Source organism: Gaeumannomyces tritici (genome assembly GCF_000145635.1).
Source record: "Gaeumannomyces tritici R3-111a-1 unplaced genomic scaffold supercont2.1, whole genome shotgun sequence".
In the NCBI taxonomy this organism is placed as follows: Eukaryota; Fungi; Ascomycota; class Sordariomycetes; order Magnaporthales; family Magnaporthaceae; genus Gaeumannomyces; species Gaeumannomyces tritici.
In genome coordinates this window covers 479,948-498,420 of record NW_008804545.1, presented here as the reverse complement: position 1 = coordinate 498,420, position 18,473 = coordinate 479,948, and the positions used below count along the sequence as shown (strand labels likewise).

General features: G+C 58.5%; 4 protein-coding genes across 4 annotated transcripts; 3 read left to right on the top strand and 1 right to left on the bottom strand.

Moving 5' to 3' along the window:
* The first annotated feature begins 372 nt into the window (after window positions 1-372).
* Window positions 373-2,657, top strand: GGTG_00142 (hypothetical protein). The gene has a single exon (XM_009217883.1). The coding sequence runs from the start codon at window positions 601-603 to the stop codon at window positions 2,269-2,271; it is 1,671 nt and encodes a 556-aa protein (XP_009216147.1). The 5' UTR covers window positions 373-600; the 3' UTR covers window positions 2,272-2,657.
* A 1,230-nt stretch (window positions 2,658-3,887) lies between these two features.
* GGTG_00141 (hypothetical protein) lies at window positions 3,888-4,348 on the top strand (the record flags this gene model as incomplete). The annotated part of the gene is made up of 2 exons (XM_009217882.1): window positions 3,888-4,144; window positions 4,315-4,348. Exons 1-2 carry the CDS (start codon window positions 4,017-4,019, stop codon window positions 4,346-4,348), a joined length of 162 nt encoding a protein of 53 aa, XP_009216146.1. The 5' UTR covers window positions 3,888-4,016.
* A 597-nt stretch (window positions 4,349-4,945) lies between these two features.
* On the top strand, window positions 4,946-6,972 carry GGTG_00140 (cross-pathway control protein 1). Its single transcript, XM_009217881.1, has 2 exons — window positions 4,946-5,754; window positions 5,854-6,972. The coding sequence occupies exons 1-2, from the start codon at window positions 5,742-5,744 to the stop codon at window positions 6,570-6,572; spliced, it is 732 nt and encodes a 243-aa protein (XP_009216145.1). The 5' UTR covers window positions 4,946-5,741; the 3' UTR covers window positions 6,573-6,972.
* Window positions 6,973-8,065: 1,093 nt separating this feature from the next.
* Window positions 8,066-11,106, bottom strand: GGTG_00139 (hypothetical protein). The gene is made up of 3 exons (XM_009217880.1): window positions 9,905-11,106; window positions 9,734-9,814; window positions 8,066-9,610 (listed from the first exon to the last, which is right to left on the bottom strand). Exons 1-3 carry the CDS (start codon window positions 10,688-10,690, stop codon window positions 8,225-8,227), a joined length of 2,253 nt encoding a protein of 750 aa, XP_009216144.1. The 5' UTR covers window positions 10,691-11,106; the 3' UTR covers window positions 8,066-8,224.
* Between the last annotated feature and the right edge of the window lie 7,367 nt (window positions 11,107-18,473).

The following is an 18,473-nucleotide window of genomic DNA, read 5'->3' as shown; positions in this document are numbered from 1 at the left end:
AATGTCCTTTGCATCCCAACAGCCTCACTCAGCCCCAATTGCCCGAATGTTGACATCTGAGAGCCGGCCCCAGCGGCGGCACGCCATGGCAGTGGCACTATTCCTCTAGCGAGAGCCTTGTCGCGGCAGATGAGCCCCCCTGGCGTCGACCGCCACACGAAGTGGCCTGGGCAGTGCCCGTCCAACGACCGGTTGCACTCACCGGCGGAACGTCAATCAAGGAACACGATAGGTGCCACAAGCGGCAATAACCGACACTCAGAAAACGCCAAGACCAGCGCAGCCTCACCAAGCGTACGACGCCAGACCCAGTTAAAATACCACCCTGTCTGCCTGTTTGTGGAGGAGGGAGACCCCTAGACTCGCCGCCGTCCTCTTGGCTCAAGATTTATTCATCTCCTTGCCTCTATATCATACCCAACAGTCTCCAGGTTTATGCTCTTATCCCCGCTTCATTTTTATCCCGCTGCAAGCCAACGCCTGTCGGGGCTGCTGGTCAACCGCATTCAAGCGTTCTAGCATCTTATTTTAGCGCAGTCAAGGTGCAGTAACCCCCTGTTGCTTGATTGTCTCCTGGTCTGCAAGACCTGATCAACAGCCATGGCCCGTGATGAGTCGGCCCGCATCGCGGGCGTGGGGAGGTGGTTCCCATCGCTGCCAAACGACCGCGTAGAGAACTCGGAGTGGCGCCTGGACATCATCACGCTGCTCGCCGTCATCGGCGAGTCGTCCATGGCGGAGCACTCGCAGACCATCACCTCGTCGGCCCTCTGCCTACTGCCCCGCATCCTGCCGGCGCCCCAGGCCCTGCTCAAGCCCGTCCGGCCCCACCGCATGCCGTCGACCGCGGCCAAGGTCACGGGCGTCAAGAGCGGCGTCGCGCTCGACTCGGTCGCCTTCTTCGCAAACATCATCATCAAGCTTGACGACATCAAGCCGTTCGAGTTCCGCGTCATAAACATCAAGCACAAGGACGAGGCCAACGCCGCCGGCGACATTGTCGTCAAAAGGTCCCCGTCCCACGGCTCCCCCTCGGCCATGGACTACGTCCGCCGGCTTTTTCGCCTCGGCAGGAAGAACACGGGCACGTCCCAGGGCGGCGCGGCGGGCCACGGGATGCTGGGCCGGCGCCCCCCCTCACTGGAAGCCGAGGACAGCAGCGCCACGGCGGTCGGCCCCGGGCCCTCCGCCGCGCGGTCCACGGGCCGCTCCGTCACCTTCAAGGAGTCTACCGACGCGGACGTGGATCCGGAGAAGGGCGGGGCGGGGCCCCCGCACCACCACCAGCTGCGCCGACGGCCGACGGCCAAGGACAAGATGACCGACTTCATCGCGAACCCCACCCTGGCGACGCTCCGCGAGCGTCCCGCGATCCCCGCAAAGCTCTGGAGCCCCATCCACGTCCTCGGCATCTTCTCCATGCTCGTGACGGTGGCGCTGCTCGTCATGGCCTGGTACTGGACCGACGGGCCGGCCATGCTGGCCGTGAGCATGATCGGCCTGCAGTCGAGCATCGTCGGCTGGGCCAGCTGGTGGCGGCCCGTGCTCATGAAGCGGACGCACACCAACCGGGTGCCCGAGGGCGACGTCGTGATCCGCACGCGCGAGGGCGCCTTCATCCTGGTCCGGTGCAGCGAGGAGGTCGGGCGCGAGCTCTTCTCGACGGCCGAGTGCGACTACCGCATCAAGGACAGCCGCGTCTACCGCCTGCTCATGGGCCTCGGCACCGTGATGCTCATGTTCAGCACCGTGCTGCTCGGCAACTGCTCCTGGAACATGCAGCTCTTCGTCGGCGCCTCGTACATCATCCTCAACGCCCTCTACTGGGCCCTGAGCATGCTGCCGCCCAGCGACTTTTGGGACCTGGGCCGCTACGACTGGAAGTGGGCCACGCCCGACGACGCGAGCGACGCCCACGGCAGCCTCCTCGACGACGACCACCTATCAAAGTACGACCAGCGCGAGGGCGTCCCCAGCTTCACCCGCACGCTCTGGTACGCCATCCGCGAGACCGGGGTCACGGGCTGGGCCGAGCGCGGCGGCGCCGCACCCACGACGCCGCCTTGGCAGCAGTGGCTCGCCGAGGCCGAGGCGGCCGTGGGGGCCGGCAACAGGGAATGGCCTGCCGTCAGCCGCAAGGACGAGATTCTGAAGGAGTACTTGGTCAAAACCAGTGCTCCTAGGGCTACGGCCGAGCCGCCTTTGCAGGACCCGGGAAAGCAGCACGCTCCCGCTACCGAGGTGCAATTGCCAATCGACGGCACTTGCTGATGCAACCGCTGCTTTTCAGGGGTTGATCTAGCGCCATTTTTCTTTGTTGTCCTTTTCCTTGTTCGAGGCATCCCCGTTTTCTTGGGTACGTTCATAATGTGATGTCACGCGCGAATATTCTGCATCGTCCATTAAATTAGGATTGTGATGTCAGTTTTCCTTGTCAGCTAGGCGCTCACCTTGGGTATATTGGAAATGGGTCTTTTAATAACAAGAGGGACGAACAAGGGTCACTGTAAATGAAGAACACGTTGGAAATGGTAGAGACAGGAAAATAATAGTGTCCATAGTAGATAGTGGCAGGCGTGAGTCCATCAGTTACCCTCCAGCGCCCAAATCGACCGCACTGACTTTAAACCCCTGTCCGAGCTCGGGGTCATGGTCCGCTTGTCCCAGTCTACCATTTGGGACGACAAAAACGACAAGACCTGGCAGGGACCAAATTATCGGCGCATTCACCGAGGCGGGTAAGCAGGCAGACGCCCAAGGGGGCACCGGGCGTCACACGGCTGCGGCGATGAAATGGAATCGGGATCGTGCAGAAGAGCGGACGCGAGGAGGTATGCTGGAACAGCCCTTCCTCGTCAGCATGAGGCTCGGGTAGGATCCACACGACGGCGACGGGGCACGCGACACCCGCTCAGAAGCAGGAACTCGGTAGCTGGACGCGCGGAAGGGTGGGTGTGGAGAGAAAATCCCGGGACGGGGCCGTGGAGGAGCTGGTTCCGTGACCCGGTCTTTGCCGAGAGCAACCGGGGGGCCTTGCTTGGGTGTGGATTAGTTGGCGCCTTCAGCGTGCTGGTCGGGGACGGAGTGTCGCCGGACGAAGGAGCGACAGAGGGCGCTGTTCCTCACCCGCAGGTGCTCTGTGAGAAACACGACACAGCCTGCCTCTTGCTACCCCGTTTATATGCAGACCGTCTGTCCGTCGGCGGCGCGTTGGTGTTTATTGGCCTGCTCGCGAGTTGGGCAAGACTCAGTAGCATGGGATATATTGCAGCGGAGAGAGAGAGAGGACATCGAGCCGGCGGTTCTTCTCTCCGTCTGACCCGTCCATCTTACCCAAGTCCCCACTCTCTATTCGTCGCATCCACATGCAGTGGCCTGCAGAAACTCTGTTCAATGCCAGAGTTCGGGTTCTCCATCCGTGTCACCCATAATTTTCCATCCTCAAGAAACAACAGTGGGTTTGCTCCTGCGTCCGTGCCAGTATAGCGGGATGGACCCCAGCCAGACTGCCAGGGTCCGCTGCAAGCAACCAGCCTCCACGAAAGAGTGACTCACAATGTCGACCCCGTCCGGGGTTCGAGGACGGTCGTTTCCAATTGACCAATTGATTGTTGCGATTCAGTCGCGTCGAGGGGAAATTTGCGCCATTTGTGTTCCAGCGCGCGCATTCTCTACATCGCGCTAGCTTCTTGGATGGCGGAAGGACTCCGCATTCAAATGGGGAAGAGCGGGATGGAAGGAAGGCGACACGGCCAGTGTGTGGATGTGGGTGGGTGATGGACAGATAGCCTGCCGAGAGTGAGAAGCGGACGGCAGGATGAAGGCGAGAATCAGGCAGCCAGGTCCAAATCTCGTGCCTGCTACCTGCTACGTACGCATGCTACGTATGTCTGTCCCTGTGAAAGGCCAGACCGTGGGGGTTGCGTGCCGTGCCTGCTTGGAACCGTACATGGTGCAATATCCCAGGATCGAGGACTGTGCTGTCCGCCCGGGAATAGGACTTGATTGTTGGTCCTATGGAGCCCAGGCGTCCACGGGGCACCCCTATGCAGACAGGCGGCAAGGCCAAGGCTCGGGCGAATGCGAAAGTCCTCGTATTTCCTTGCTCGCTGGCGATGGGGCTGCCTGCGAGAGGCATCGACTGGTATGCAGCCCGCCCAGCAGTTTGTGTGCGCTTGCCTGCTGGTCGGGGAGGAGCTCCTCAGTTGGTCATCTGTCAACTTCTCCCCATGTCGGACGCCGCCCTTTTCCCTCACGAACGAGCCCCGATTCCTTCCTTTTCCAGCTGACCGGCGGTGACCTATTGAAACGAAGCGCAAACCGTCGCGTCCCCGGCGGCGCGGCCTAGCTCCATCTGGTCAAGGCCCATTGCCTCGCAGCGACTTGCGACAGGATCGGATTGGTTGGGTGCACGTTGCTTCCAGGGGGCGGAGTTCTGTTCAAGGTTGTGTGTGGGCCTGAGGCCTGCGCGTGGGAGGGTCGATCGTGGAAACACGACGCCCAGGAACCCCACTAACAGATGGACTGTGCGGCTGGCTGTTTGTTTCCTTCCGGCCCACGAGGGCGGAAACATGATGGGAAGAAATATCGGGTGCGCCAGCAGAAACAATAGCCACGCCACGCCGCCAAAAGATAGAGACAGAACCCAAAATACCAGCAAGCCTGACCTCGGTTACTAGAAAACTAAAAGAAAGAGGACTGGAGCTCGAAAGGTTAAAGAATGCGATTGTCGACGAGGAATCAAAGGCAGAGGCACACAAATGGAACGACCGCACACAGTGGGGATAAAACTCGAGGTTTGTTAGGTCAAGACCAGACTCCCGGATATGAGTCACTGGCAATTGCCCCGCTCTACATCCCAGCCAGGCGGCTGGCTGCTCATGTCAGCAAGCCGGGGCACACGCCCTTCCACGCCCTTTGAGGGTTTGGTGTTTGGCCTGTTGCTGCCTGAAAATTACAAAAAGTGGAAGGCTGCGCTTCCCCTCCTCCATCCAGTCCCCTCCCTCTTTTTTTTCTTCCCCAACCCAAATGCACTCATCAGCCCAGACAAAACTACCATCAACATCCATCAAGATGTTGTAAACACGCTCCCCTAAAGCTCCCGCGTTTGCGCACCAACCGCCAAAATTCAGTCCCTACTCCCACCAGCAGTTTGCAAACTCCCCACTCATCACTCGTCAGAGTCCTCAGTTCTCCCTGTAAAGGAAGACCTGAACTTCACCACGGCTAGTCACAGCTTCGGCTCCAGTTCAAACACCGTCACCATTCCCGTCCAAGACTACCCAGTCTTCACCACGGATTCACAACAGTCACCATGGCTCCCCTCCAGTTCACCCAGCCTGCCGGCAGCATCCGCGCAACAACCCCAACAGCAAGCATTTCCGAGCCAGGACTTTGTGCTGTTCGATACGCCCAAGCGATCTCATCAACCTAGTCGGTCTGTCTCGCACTCTGTGGCCACCCGAAGTGCCTCTCACAATCATCGTCACCATCCGCACGCCGCCTCTCCCTCCGTGCAGAACCAAAGAGTAGCACAGATCATCCAGGCCACTGGACATTCCACATCACCTACGGCATACACCAATCGGTTCACCCACTCGGCGCAGACCCCTGGACAGTTTTACTCGTCGGCCCCCTCGTCAACCGTTGCTCTGAACACCGACCAACTCCGTGCTGTCCGCCCGCCTGTGCCCCTATTCTCCCAGAGTACCGGTAATATCAACACGCACACGCAAGGCAAGATGAACGCCCAAGGTACGGACAATCCTACTCTCGCATCTGCCAGTTGCGCCGCGCGCGACCCCGCTCCCCCACCCATGTCGTCGTCCCATAGCTCACACGTCTTGCGTCCAGACCTCTCGTTCGAGGACTTCACCGCCTTCGAGGGCGGCGTGTCCGCGTTCTCGTCTCCGGCCATGCACGGCGTGTTCGACATCAACAGCTCCAGCTCGGTCAGCAACATGGGCACGGTCTCGCCGCAGGATCTGCTCCTGCAGGAGCCTTTCATGTCGGCTCCCAACTCGAGCGCTCTGACTGCGTTGACCTCACCATCTCTCTATCACGGGTCTCCCGAGTTCGGCGACGGCAGCTACGATGTATCTCCCAACATCTCTGGCAACGACATCGACTCTGCAACCGACGTCTGGTATCCGCTCTTCCCTCAGACCGGCGACAACATCAACAGCAACACGACGGTCACCCAGCTTGCTCGGAACCCTGCCCCTCAACCGCAGCGGACCCAGCTGTCTCCTACTTCGGGGTCTGATGACGTTGAACCTGTGGAGCGCTCACCTGCACCTCGTCGCAAGTCTGGCAACTCGCCAACATCTGGCCGTCACTCTTCTGTTGCCGGTGTCAACTCTCGTCGACGCGACAAGCCCCTGCCGCCAATCGTCGTCGAGGACCCTTCGGACATTGTGGCCATGAAGCGTGCGCGAAACACACTGGCTGCTCGCAAGTCCCGGGAGCGCAAGGCCATGCGCTTTGAGGAGCTCGAAGAGAAGATTGCCAAGCTCGAGGCTGAGCGAGACCATTGGAAGACCGTTGCTCAGTCACTGGGTGCTGCGCCTTGACGAAACCGATCCTAAGTGTTGATTCGCTTTTATTGTGCTCGCTATCATCTTGAGTGAACTGGAGGGAGGAGAGTTTGTTCCTCCCAAACAAAACAACAAAATAATGGGGAGGCTGCAGTGGCAGTTGATTTCTTTTCCTACTTTCCTTCTGTTTACATTTCGGTGGGGTTTGCTAGCTACGGCTACCCAGGCAAAGGGGTATATTCGGTTTTGGTTTCATTTCAGTCTTGTTTTCATAGTTATTTTCTGTCATGTCGTAGTCTCAGCGTCTCGACTTTGAAGCGAGCGCTATCTCTCTGCGTGCTCAGTCGTACAAGCAAAGTTTCTTGACATGGTCCTGACCAATCAATCGATGTCTCGTAGTGATGTGCTGTGGGTGAATTCTGCCTTGGGCCACTTGACAGGAGGGTGGCTGCTCTCTGTGTCTGCCTTGATTTCCACCTAGGCTTGGGTGTGATTGGCCCTGAAGGTGTGGCACTGCCCGGGCAGTAGGGCGCCCACCCGCCCGTCGACCAATCTCTCTCTCATGTGCTTCTGTCGCCTGCTCCTGAGGGTCGAAGGGATCCTGTGTCTGTGCCACCCTTCCAACGCAAGCTGTTGTGTTGAACCGATCCCCGCAAGAACTGGGTGGCGTGTCCAAGAAGGGCGGCGGTAGGACACGAGCGGAGCCAACGCGAAGCCACCTTTTCCGTCCTACAAGATCCGTCCACGTAGATTGCCCCCCCTGAACAGGTTGCAAAGAAAAAGGAAAGAAGAAAAAACAGGGTGAGCTCGGACACAACGAAGTAAAAATCCGGGTTTGGTGCGGTTTGGCGGTGGCCCCTTGTCCTGTTTGGTGACGACGAGACCCGCTGCTGGAACGTGTGACGTTGTGTCCTTGTTGCTTTTTTTTTTTTTTTTTGCTCCTCCCTACATCGAACTTTTGTTTTTTGCCCATTCCTTCCACTTTCTTGCCAACTTGTACGTGACTGTGCACGAGTCTGCAACAGCGCTCCACGACAACAGACGGGGTGGGCTCTGATTCCGGAGTAAGTCGGTGTTGTTTGGTCGTGTTTGTTGGTGACAGGCCCCTGGTCAGTGCCGATGGCTCAACGTGACAGCTGGTTCACGGCGGGACTATATTTGGAAAAGAAAATGAAAACATGATGTCTGTGTTGGCTGCCGCGTGCATCTTGCTGGTCTGGTCTGTTTGACGAAATGTACGAAACAGCCGTGTCATCCGACTCCATTATCGAATGTTATTCTGACGTACTCTTGCATCTCAAGGGTGTTGTCGTTGCTCCATCCCCTTTTCGACAAAGCATGTCCCGACAAGCACACAGGTGTGTCATTGGATGGAACACATGGATATGTTTTATGATCTTGTAGCTTCCAGCTCCGTATGGTACGAACCGCCGTGCAGATGAGTAGCTGTAGTCGATATCTTCGCTGGTTGCTCACATGATCAAATATTGCATCGTGTCTCGGCTTTTACGTATCACCTCACTGAACAAACGCATAATCGAGGCGACCTCATGCCTAACGACCAAATCGTTCATACACCTCGTGGAGATATATCGCCTGCAACCGGCTTCCATTTTGTCAATACTATCGCTACTGTCACACTAACAAATGTGTAATAGCCCATAGCCGCCGCCGCCGCCGCCGCCGGCTCAGTGGGCCTTGACCACGCCGGCCGCGTCGGCCTGGGCGGCGATGCGCTTCTTGTACTGCTGGACGTCGCCGGGGAACTTCTCGACGATGCCGCCGTCGCAGACCCACAGGCTGGTGCAGACGGTCTGGAGCATGGTGACGTCGTGGCTGACCATGAGCACGCCGCCCTGGAAGCGCTTGAGGGCGTCGCTGAGGGCGTCCATGGCCTCGATGTCGAGATGGTTGGACGGCTCATCGAGCACGAGGATGTGCGGGTTCTGCAGCGCCAGGCACGCAAAAGCGACGCGGGACTTCTGGCCTCCCGACAGAAACTCCATCTTCTGCAGGCCCGTGGTTCCCGTGATTCCAAAGGCGCCGAGCTGGCGCCGGTACTCCTCGTCGGTGCGCCCGGGGTACGTCTTGGCCATGAAGGTAACGGCCGACACGTTCAGGTCCAGCGCATCAACGTGGTGCTGAGCGAAGAAGCCGACGCGCAGGCGCGGGTTCTGCGAGATTATGCCCGTGGTGGGTGTCAGCTTTCCGATGAGCAGGCGCAGCACCGTCGTCTTTCCCGCGCCGTTGGGTCTGACGATGCCGATACGCGAGTCTAGCTGGACGTCCAGGTCGACATCGCGGAGCAGGATCTTGTCTGGCGTGTAGCCAAAGGTGACGCCCGACATCTGGATGATGGGCGGCGACATCTTTTCAACATCGGGGAAGGTGAAGTGGACGCTGTACTCGGCTTCGGGGGGCTCGAGCACGGGCATACGCTCCAGCTTCTTGATGCGCGACTGGGCCTCGGACGACTTGGCTGCGTTGTAGCGGAACTTGTCGATGAAGGCCTGCAGATGCGCGCGTTGCGCCATCTGATTCTCGTACTCGCGCTTAGCCGTCTTCAGGCGCTCCTCACGCGTGGCGTAGAATGTGTCAAAGTTGGCTCCACGGTAGTAATCGAGCCTTTGAGAGTGTTGATGGATGATGTCGGTTGCCACCTCGTTGAGGAACGCACGGTCGTGAGACACGACCAGGACGGTGCTGGGATAGCTCTGAAGGTAGGTGGAAAGGAAGGTGATGGACGGAACGTCCAACATGTTTGACGGCTCGTCGAGCAGCAGAAGGTCGGGCTCGCAGAACAGCGCTCGCGCCAAGGCAAGACGCATACGCCAACCTCCCGAGAAGGTTTTGGTTGCGAACTGTTGCCGTTCCGCCGAGAAACCCAGACCTGCTAGGATGCTGGCAGCCCTCGACTCGGCCTTGTCCGACTCCATCTCGGCGAGCTTGCCTTGGACGTCGCCTAGCGTCTGGTCTTGAGCCTCGCGCTCGCGGTCCAGTTTGGCTGCCTCTTCCGAGGTGTCTGCCATGGAGGCCCGCTGCTGCTCTATCTCGGCTAGTTTTGCCGTGATTTTCTAAGTGAGGGGGCGTCATGTGCGTAAGTAGGATGCGTGGGTGCGTAAAAGTAGGCAGTTGAGAAGTTTCGACGAGGAGACAGGCGTCATATATCAACAAGTCGGGCTAAGTGAGGTACTCACGGCTTGTTCCTTTAGTAAGACCTTGCGCCACACATCGGCATCCAGAACAGCTTGCAACGCGGGAGTGTCGTCTCCAGTAATCTAGAGCACTTGTTAGAGCATGTTCTGACTGTTGGCTTGCCCTCCGTCATAAGACGGCAGTAGGAGTATGGCGCCTGCTACTCGACTTACTTCTTGCTCAACGTGGAGAATAGAGATGTGGGTAGGGATAGGAACTTCTCTCTTGGCGAGAGCGCGGAGCAGAGTCGATTTACCGACACCGTTGAAACCGACAAGGCCATAGCGATGGCCGTAGGACAGGGTGAGGGTGGTGTCGGCGAGGATGCGCTGGCCGCCGATGGAGACGTCGGTGTTGTCGACCTTGATATCCTTGCTCTTGCCGGCGCTGCCACCACCCATCTGCAGGGGGTTGACGGCCATGTAAAAGTCCTCGTACGACTGGGCGGCGTCCGGCTGGTTAAGCAGGCGCGACGACTCGTACTCGACCGTCTTGAAGGTCTTCTTGTTCTGTTTGGCGGCGATCTTGCGCTCGGCCTTCTCGAGCTTCTTGCGGTCGACCTTGGACTCGACCTTGCGGGCGTTGGCGGACTCGAGGTCGACGCCGCCCTGTGAGACGGCCAGGGTGGACGACATGTTGCGCTGGGCGCCGACCTGGATGGTCTGGTCCAGGCGGCGGACCGAGGGCCCGCGGTGCTCGTGCGAGCCGCTGGCCTCGGCGTACTTGTCCACCCACTTGTCGACCAGCGAGCGGATCTTCTCCTCCATGCGAGCGTCCGGGTTGCCCGAGGCTGAGAGCAGCAGTTCCGTGACGACCGAGGCGGCCTCGGCCATCGGCGGCGGGCCGGCGCTCTCCTCATCGCCGGCCCATGCCGTCGAGGCGTGGGTCAGGTACCCTACCGAGTACTCGGAAACCACGGGGTCCACATGGGGGAGGATGGTCCTAATCTCGGACTCCATGGCCGGGTGCTTAGTCGGCAGGGCGGACCGGGCTGGTGGTGGTCGTTGGGGGTGGTGGGGTGTGGTTAATGGCTGCACGGTAGGGCAGGCAGGGGGAGGGGGGAGGGGGGAGTGTGCGTGGGCAGGCGGTAAGGCGGCGACCGAACGGTGAAAAGGGAGCTGGACAGAAAGCGCCACAAATCTCGTCGATGCAGGTCTGTAATTACCGCCCTGGCACCGGCGCTTGCAATGCTTGCAATGCTTTCCTAGAGGGCCGTGGAGCCTGCTTTCGTCTACGATGTGATGGCCCAAACCAGGAGGTGTGTCGGACGCAGCAGGGCAGAGCCTGGCTGGTGATACCCAAGGCTGGGCTCGATAGGCGGCTCGGCTGGCAATCAATGTTGCAGGGGAGAGCGAAATTTCCCAAGCGCGCCGCTCTCCCCACTGCAGAGGGGTAGAAGGCTGACAAGCCCGCATTCAGCTGGCAGCCGCGCCAGGCGCCCGCTGATTGGCCGGATCCCGAAAGGTCCCGAAATACACATTGGGGCGCTAGAAGTCATGATTGGCGCAGCTGGGCCCAGCGGCATGGGACTTGTGCCTGATGGTTGGTTTGATTGACGCCTGCTGTGCCTTTGGCTGCCCCGGAAGCGGCCAAATTCCCTCAAACATTCCAGCCATCGACTGCCTCTTCTCCGAGGCTAGAGACACGGTAGGATACATCTCCGGCGCAGTGCCAACATGGGTGTTCAGACCGGTCTGCTGGGGCAGCGCGCTCTCATGTGCGTTTTTGGCGCTGGGCCCCACCCCGGAAGCCGCCGGGGCGCCTACCCGGCCTCACGCCAGTTTCTTTCAAGATTTCCATGCAGGCCATGCCCTCCAACCGACCCACAGCCCCAGATGATAAGCATGGCAAAGGCGATTCCAATCCTTCGTTGGAACGCTCTAGCCGACCACTGCCAGCCAGCCAGCCAGCCAGCCAGTCACATTCGCCCTTAATGGCTCAGAATAGAATAACCTTTTTGCGACACAAGCAGCCAGCACTAGACTGCAAAAGACAGACACAACAGAGTGGTGGGCTTACCAGACTGTTGCCAAGGCAGCGGGCAGGGATGGAGCCCGATGGGCCAGCTTCCCCGCGGCGGGTGCTGATGGCGTTTGGGTTCGCGTCACTGTCGCGTCAGCCAATTGTCGCGTGCTGCCGAGAGGCCCGTCATTTGGTCCCGGTGCCAGGGAAAAAAAAGCTTTTGGGTGTAATCAAAGCCCGCAGACGGCAGCTGATGGCGCTGGAATTGGTAGTTTGCCAATCAGGCCCGGGGCCTGGGTGCGGGTCATTTCCGCCGGGTTTGGTTGTTGCTTCTTTTTGCTGCTAATGCACTGCCAACGCAGCATGTTTAATTCCCATGGCACCCACTGAAGCCAACGTCTTATCCACCCCCAGCCTGACCGGTCACCGCAACCGCGCCGCCGATATCAACTTGATGCCATCTTCTAGAGGAGGAGGCCCCCCAAGGGCCAGGCCACCTGCCCGCGGGTCCACTCTCTGTAATGCCAGCATCCGACCCATGGCCTGATGTCACTTGCTGCTCGCCAGCGATACAACCCCTCTCCGGCCGCCTCCGTTCCAGCCATCCCAGCTGAGAATGTGCTCACACGGATACTCAATGGTCACCAAACAAATGATGTGGAAATATCTCGTCCATGCTGTGGACGTCTCCATCACTCATCATTTGTCAGTCCTCGATAGCGTGCTTCCCCACAGCGGTTCGAGAAGTAACCTCGTGCCCATGGCCCAACAAGCAGCAATGCTGAAACATCTGCACATCAATACTACTATGTTGCAGAGAATTGCGCAATCACTTCTCGGCTCGTCTGCAAGGCCATGTGTGCCCAGCGAAGCCGCGTGCCTCTTTCCCCTGTATCACCTTCCTGGGCATGCGCTAGCCTGCATGCTATCCACACTCACCCTCCCGGTGTTTTCCCCTCTCGTTCCTTTGTTTTCAGGGATTTTTTTTTTTTTGCAAGTATTGCATGCATCTCACGTCATCGACTTGACTTCCTCTCGGTCTGGGAGAGATGCCGTCGGTCCATTGCAGACTCCCTTGCAACAATTAACGGACAGAGGAGCCCCAGGTAGCGCCTGGGCAGCCCGTTAGTGCCGTAGCCACCAGTCGTAACTTTGTTCCCGGTCCTAGGTGTCCTCCATCGTTTTTATGTGCCTGCCGCCTGTCCAGTGAAGACCCCTCTCTCGAACCAAGAATGGAAAGTTTCTGGATCCGCCTGGCTACATGGTAGGTCGGTGCCCCGATCGGACATCCGGCAGCTTCTTTTCTTGGGTTGGGTGCTGTCACAGCGTGTTGCATCCCAGGCCGCCGTGGTATCCCATCGTGGTCTAACCTGTACACCCGGCCGGGTTAGGGCAACCCTGGCACTTGAGATTATGAGGCTTTCGCCATGGGCTTTCCGGCTCCAAGTAATGGCCCTCTGCCCGTGTGCCTCGGGATCTGGGGAACACACGGCGGGAGGGAGAGACGTTGCGACTGGCCCGCCGCGCGTATTATCGACAGCTTCTGATATGACCGGAACGGCTGTTGACATGATTCTCCCGGGGCCGTTAGCCGCTGAAGGCGAAAACAAAAGGGGGGACCCGAGAGGCAACACAGCTGTGACCAGGCAAACATGCACGCAGCCAGCCGCTGGGCCGTTGTGTGATCAAGCGGCCAACAGGAGGAAAAAGAAAAGGCCGAGCGGAGGCTCCCAAGATAATATCCCCAAGTCCTCCAAATCAAGTCCTGGCCCCTGCCCGCTTTCCCCCGTGAGCTGGCAACAGTTGGCTTGGCCCCTGTGGCGGCGGGTTGAGGAAGGGGGACAAGGAAGGATTAATGGCCGGCAAGTGCGCTGCTTTCCCTTACTCTCTGGCTGAGATTGACCGTTCGGACGGACCAAACAGGGCGGAGAGATGGCAGACCGCCAAACTTGCCGCCCTGGCGCATACGGCAGGGACCAACCTGGACTCTGAGAAACCCAACCGTGTACGTCCACGCCTGGGTCTCCACCCTCTGCTGCTCAGCTGGGCAGGTCTGGCCAACAGTCTGTGGATAGTGGCTAAATGCATTCCTGTTGGGAGCGGGCGTTTTCGGCCACTCGCCAAGCACTTCTCGTTCTGTCCTAGTGACGATATCAAGACATTGAAAATAGGCGGCAGCCTGCACGCTGACCGAAAGATGTTGCGTGATGGGCTTTTCCTATGACCAAGGAAATCCGGTGGCACCCGGATGTGTGTGTGGCCCACCCAGGTACATGAAGCACAGGGCGTGGAGCAGCACTGAACGCGTGCTCGCTCCAGGCCTGTGTCCGATCGAGAGGCACACTCGATGTGGTTACGGGCTGGGCACTTCGCAGTGTGGATGTCGGGTTGGGTCCGCGTTGCAGCGGCCAGGGAGTGGAAAGGAAGGTAAAAAGAAGTTCGAGGCGAGGGAGGTGGGGCCGATCAATTTGCCTGCCCTGAGCCACCCAGGACTTGATCAAAGCAGGCAAAGAAGAACAACAATACGAGCTGAAGAGCCTGGAAACAGGGATGACCACACTGTCCCAGGTACAACGTCGAGTTGCGCCTTGCCCACAAGGTCGGGGAAAAGCGCGCCGGGCCTTGGGAGTGGACAAGTGTGTGGGCGAGACCGCCGTGGGTGACCTTCCCGGCAATTTTTCAATGTTTTGTTATTGTTTTTTTCTTGTTTGTTGTCACGAGTTTCTCCACGCCCGTTTTCGAGGCCCTTCTCGGGTGCCAAAAGGAAGAAATGCCCCGAGTGGGTGATATATGTCCTCAAATATTGCCTTAAGCTAGCGCGAAGCCTTCCCCCCCACCGCATCAGCCAGGCCGCGCTGCCTTGCTTTTTTTATTGTTTTCCCGGCAAGCTGCACCTTGCTATGCAGGCCTTTTCGTCTTCCTCGGCTTTGTTTTTGATTTTGATTTGGGTGATACGAGTACGCAGCAGACTAGTTGCTCAAAAGCAAGGAAAAGTCGTCGGCCAGAGTTGGCCTTTTCGGCTATCATCGAGTTTCAGGGGGCACGAATCGAGCCCCTGTCCCCACCACACACAGGGTTTCTCGGGCACGGCGATGCCAGCGGGGTGGCTGAGGGAAACTCGATGGGAGAGAAACGTTCTGGGAGGCTTCTTGCTAGCGTGAATGCAGCGGTGCTGCACTTTTGGCTTAGCTAGTAGTTTCATGTTCTGCGTCCAGCCTTTTTCTCCCTCTTGTTTGGTGACCTTGGTGGCGCGGCCTAAAAACCGCCAAATCGTCTCTCTGCCCGCACAGATGTTTACAAAACACAATGCCCTCCCTTGCCGAAATAGACCGTTGTGCGGCTTTTTGGATAGCGCAGCATGTCGGTAGTGTGGGAAGCTTCACACACACACATAAAAGTCAAAAAGGGTTGCCAGGTTCTTATTTTGGTAGCTCACCGTGCGGCCATGTCATTGGCTGATTGCCGAACTAGCTCTCGAGCTTCATGTTCTTAGCGTACACCTTCTTTCGGGGCCAACGCAAGAGACACACACACGCGCTACTGAAAGCGTCGCACGAGGCTCCAACTTCCAGGACGCGGGCACATCGACCAGGCGCAGAGGCCCTATCCCTTCTGGGCTTCCCGATCTTGCTTGCCCTCGGCCGCGTGCGGGGGCGGCACCTGCGAGGGAGGATCCCAAGACTGCATACAACCCACCACCGCTACCCACAGCCCCGGCTGATTGTGCTGTTTTCGCCGGCGGCCCTCGGGTGGCCGTCGACGCAAGGGTCATGGAGGTCACAAGCAAGCCTCTTTCTCCCTTTTTTTTCTTTCTTTTTCGTCCCGCCCCCCGCTCGAGCTGAGAGCTCTGAACATCGATAATGATGTGGTGGGTGGGCCGCGTAGCGAGCCGGCAGATGGCGCTATCCCACCCCGCCGGATCGCTCCCCTTTGGACAGAGACAAGGGCCACGCAATGTCTCAGTGTCACCCAGAGACGGCTCCGTGAGCTGTCCCGCAGCGGTATCGTTTACTACTCTTTCTCGAGGCTAACAGAGGCCGCTTCCCGTTCCGGTCATCACGCGAGCCGAGGGTCATGGTTGCGCCAGCGGGAATATCATGTAACCCGGAAAGCCTCTGGCTGGCGGCCCATGGCAGAGACAATGAGAGGGCCACCCGCCTCCTCGGAGCCTGTGTCTCGAAGCCAGGAAACTAACATCAGCAATGTGGGTGTGGCTATACGAGAGCAGCTAAAGAGGCGCTAAGGAGGGGTGCCTCATGGTGACACTCGGGCTTTGGTTGATGGTAAGGCCGTCGGCATCTCGACCAAAGAGAGGATGGGAGATAAACAGGCTAGGTAACGTGAACAGACAAAAAGTCATGGAAATGGGTAAAGGCAGACGGGTGTGCATGGTACCACAGCGGCAAAGAGTGCAGAGCAGGGCGGCAGAACAATAGGTGGGCATATAACAATGCAGCATATCGGCGAGGGTTAGAGATACCACATACCCGCCAGCCGGAAACAGACATACAGGACGGGGAAATAAAGACAAAAGCAAAAGCAAAAAAAGGGCTGATGTATAATGGTGGCTTGTCCTGCATGTACTATCCCTCCGGGCGTATCGACTGGTGGTGGGCTTGGACGATCTTGGCGCAGACGGCTCGCTTGATGAGGATGCATCTTTCTTTCTATGTGCCGCAAATACGCCTATCTCTTCCTCTGGGCCCCCCTCACATATCCCAGCCCTTCGCCGCCGTCGGCTGGTTGCATGGCCCCCCGGGGCGGGATGGATGGAAATGTGCGTCCATAGGTCAGGGTCCTGAGGACAAGGGCTGTGTCTGTGTGGCGGCACTCTTGTGGAACAAGAAAACCACTCGCAGAATAAAAGGCCTGGCGGTGCGGCGCGCCAGAGTATTCGCAGCACGCCGTGCCATGGAGGATATGCGCTGTGTGCACATGTCAACGCGAACAGCGCGTGCTACATGCCTTTGTGTGTCCAACACCCAAGGATGATGGAAGGCAGCGACATCTGTTGGGAAACGTGCCAACCGGGCAGCTCAGAAGCAAGAGAAGAACCAGAAAAGGCTTCCATGCCTTTTGCCCTTGATATCATGCCGTCTCTTGCTGCAGCGGTTCGGCTCTTTACTGAGTGACAGGGGGGAGTACGGCAACGCCACGCCACAAGACAGGTAGGCGCACAAGAAGAATCACCCCGGCCGGCCCTTCTCCCTTTACCCCGCTTGCCGATACGAAGCGTCGGATGGAATCAGCACCACCGGAAAGACGCCACTGCGGATGCCAGTTCCCACTCAAGAAGAGGAATGTTGCTCGATGACCTAGGCGGTGGGTGGGTGAAGCACGGCTGTCTCCACTTTCCCCGGATAAGAGACAGCAGGTCGTAAGAGACCACCGACATAAGCCGGGTCACGTCAGGTGGCCGGGCTGGGAGGGGCGAGTCACGCCGCATGTTTACATTGGGAAACAACAAAACAAACAACAAAACAGTAGAGCCAGTGACCTTCAGGCCGGACCGGGATGGTGGCCATATCAACACGTCCACAGGCGTCGAGGTCTGCGCGCGGCCGCGCGGGGCTCGGTCAAGTTTACTACTGGAGGAGCGCTACGTAGGTGTGCGTCGGAGGCCCAAAATGGAGGCCGTGTTTTGACGTATGCCTCTGTCTGTTTGGGTGTCTGGACAGATGGATGTCGGTGACATATCTCGAGACCTTGTCACACGCCATCGGACCCATGTGTCGCCCCAAAAGACAGGCTGTCGCCGTCGCTCCCTGCAGAGGGGTTGAGACATGTACGATGGGGACGACGTGCGCGCGGGCGGGCAGCCCAGGCGGCCGGGTGGGCCCTTTTTTTTTTTTTTTTTTTGGTGCTCCATGTTGACGATGACGACCGAAAAGACTGGTGGATTCGGGGGTCTCTTGGTCTGGTCTCGGGAGGCGACATGGGAATACCTGCTGGAGACGGACAAGCCTATCAACGGGGAGCGTGGGAGCGGGCCAGGCCAGGGGCAAAGTCACGTTGAGCGTCGAGCGCCAACCAAATTCGGGCCGCGGGCGCAGGCTGCGACCCCCCGAGGACCACATCGAATATGCACACCATTTGCAAAACCACAACCCAGTGGCTGCCGGTGGTGTCGAAGTGAAACTTGATAGGGCAGGGCCAGGGATTGACCTGTGCTGCTGCTGTTGCCACCCAGAAGCAGTGTCCGCCGACATGGAAGCAATGAGACGTGCGCTGATCAGGCTAGGGGACAGCAGCCTGCACAGCGCCTGGATGGGTTGACCTTGACTGACACCGCACACCGGAAATTTGGGCGGGTGCGACAGAAGCGCCTATGCTGTGTGTGCTGTTCGTTTTTTTTTTGTCCTTTGTTTTGTTTTTGTCCTTTTCGTTCTTTATTTTTGCCAGTCAGGCCGTAAACCCTCCACAGCACATGCGCGCAACCACGCACCACCACCACGCACCTCGGCCCTCGCAGATGGAGAGAGGCTGACATTGCGCACGGTGGAATGTATCTGGGGTTCGGTTGGTGGTCTTGCATTGGAGAAATGACGGGATGGCTGCTGCGTGTAGGCGCAGGTCTGGGCGGGAGGCGGTCTGGCATGGAGGAGCATTTTACGGATTCTTTGTCAGCCTTTTTTACATCCCGTCATTACCGTGACTCGGAACCTTACGGCTCTTTCCCGTGAGGCGGCTGTCATCCACTCACAAGGAACTTCCCAGGCCCCAAAAAAAAAAGGTAACCAAAAGGGGGAAGGGGCGTCGTCTAACAAACCGACGGGCCCC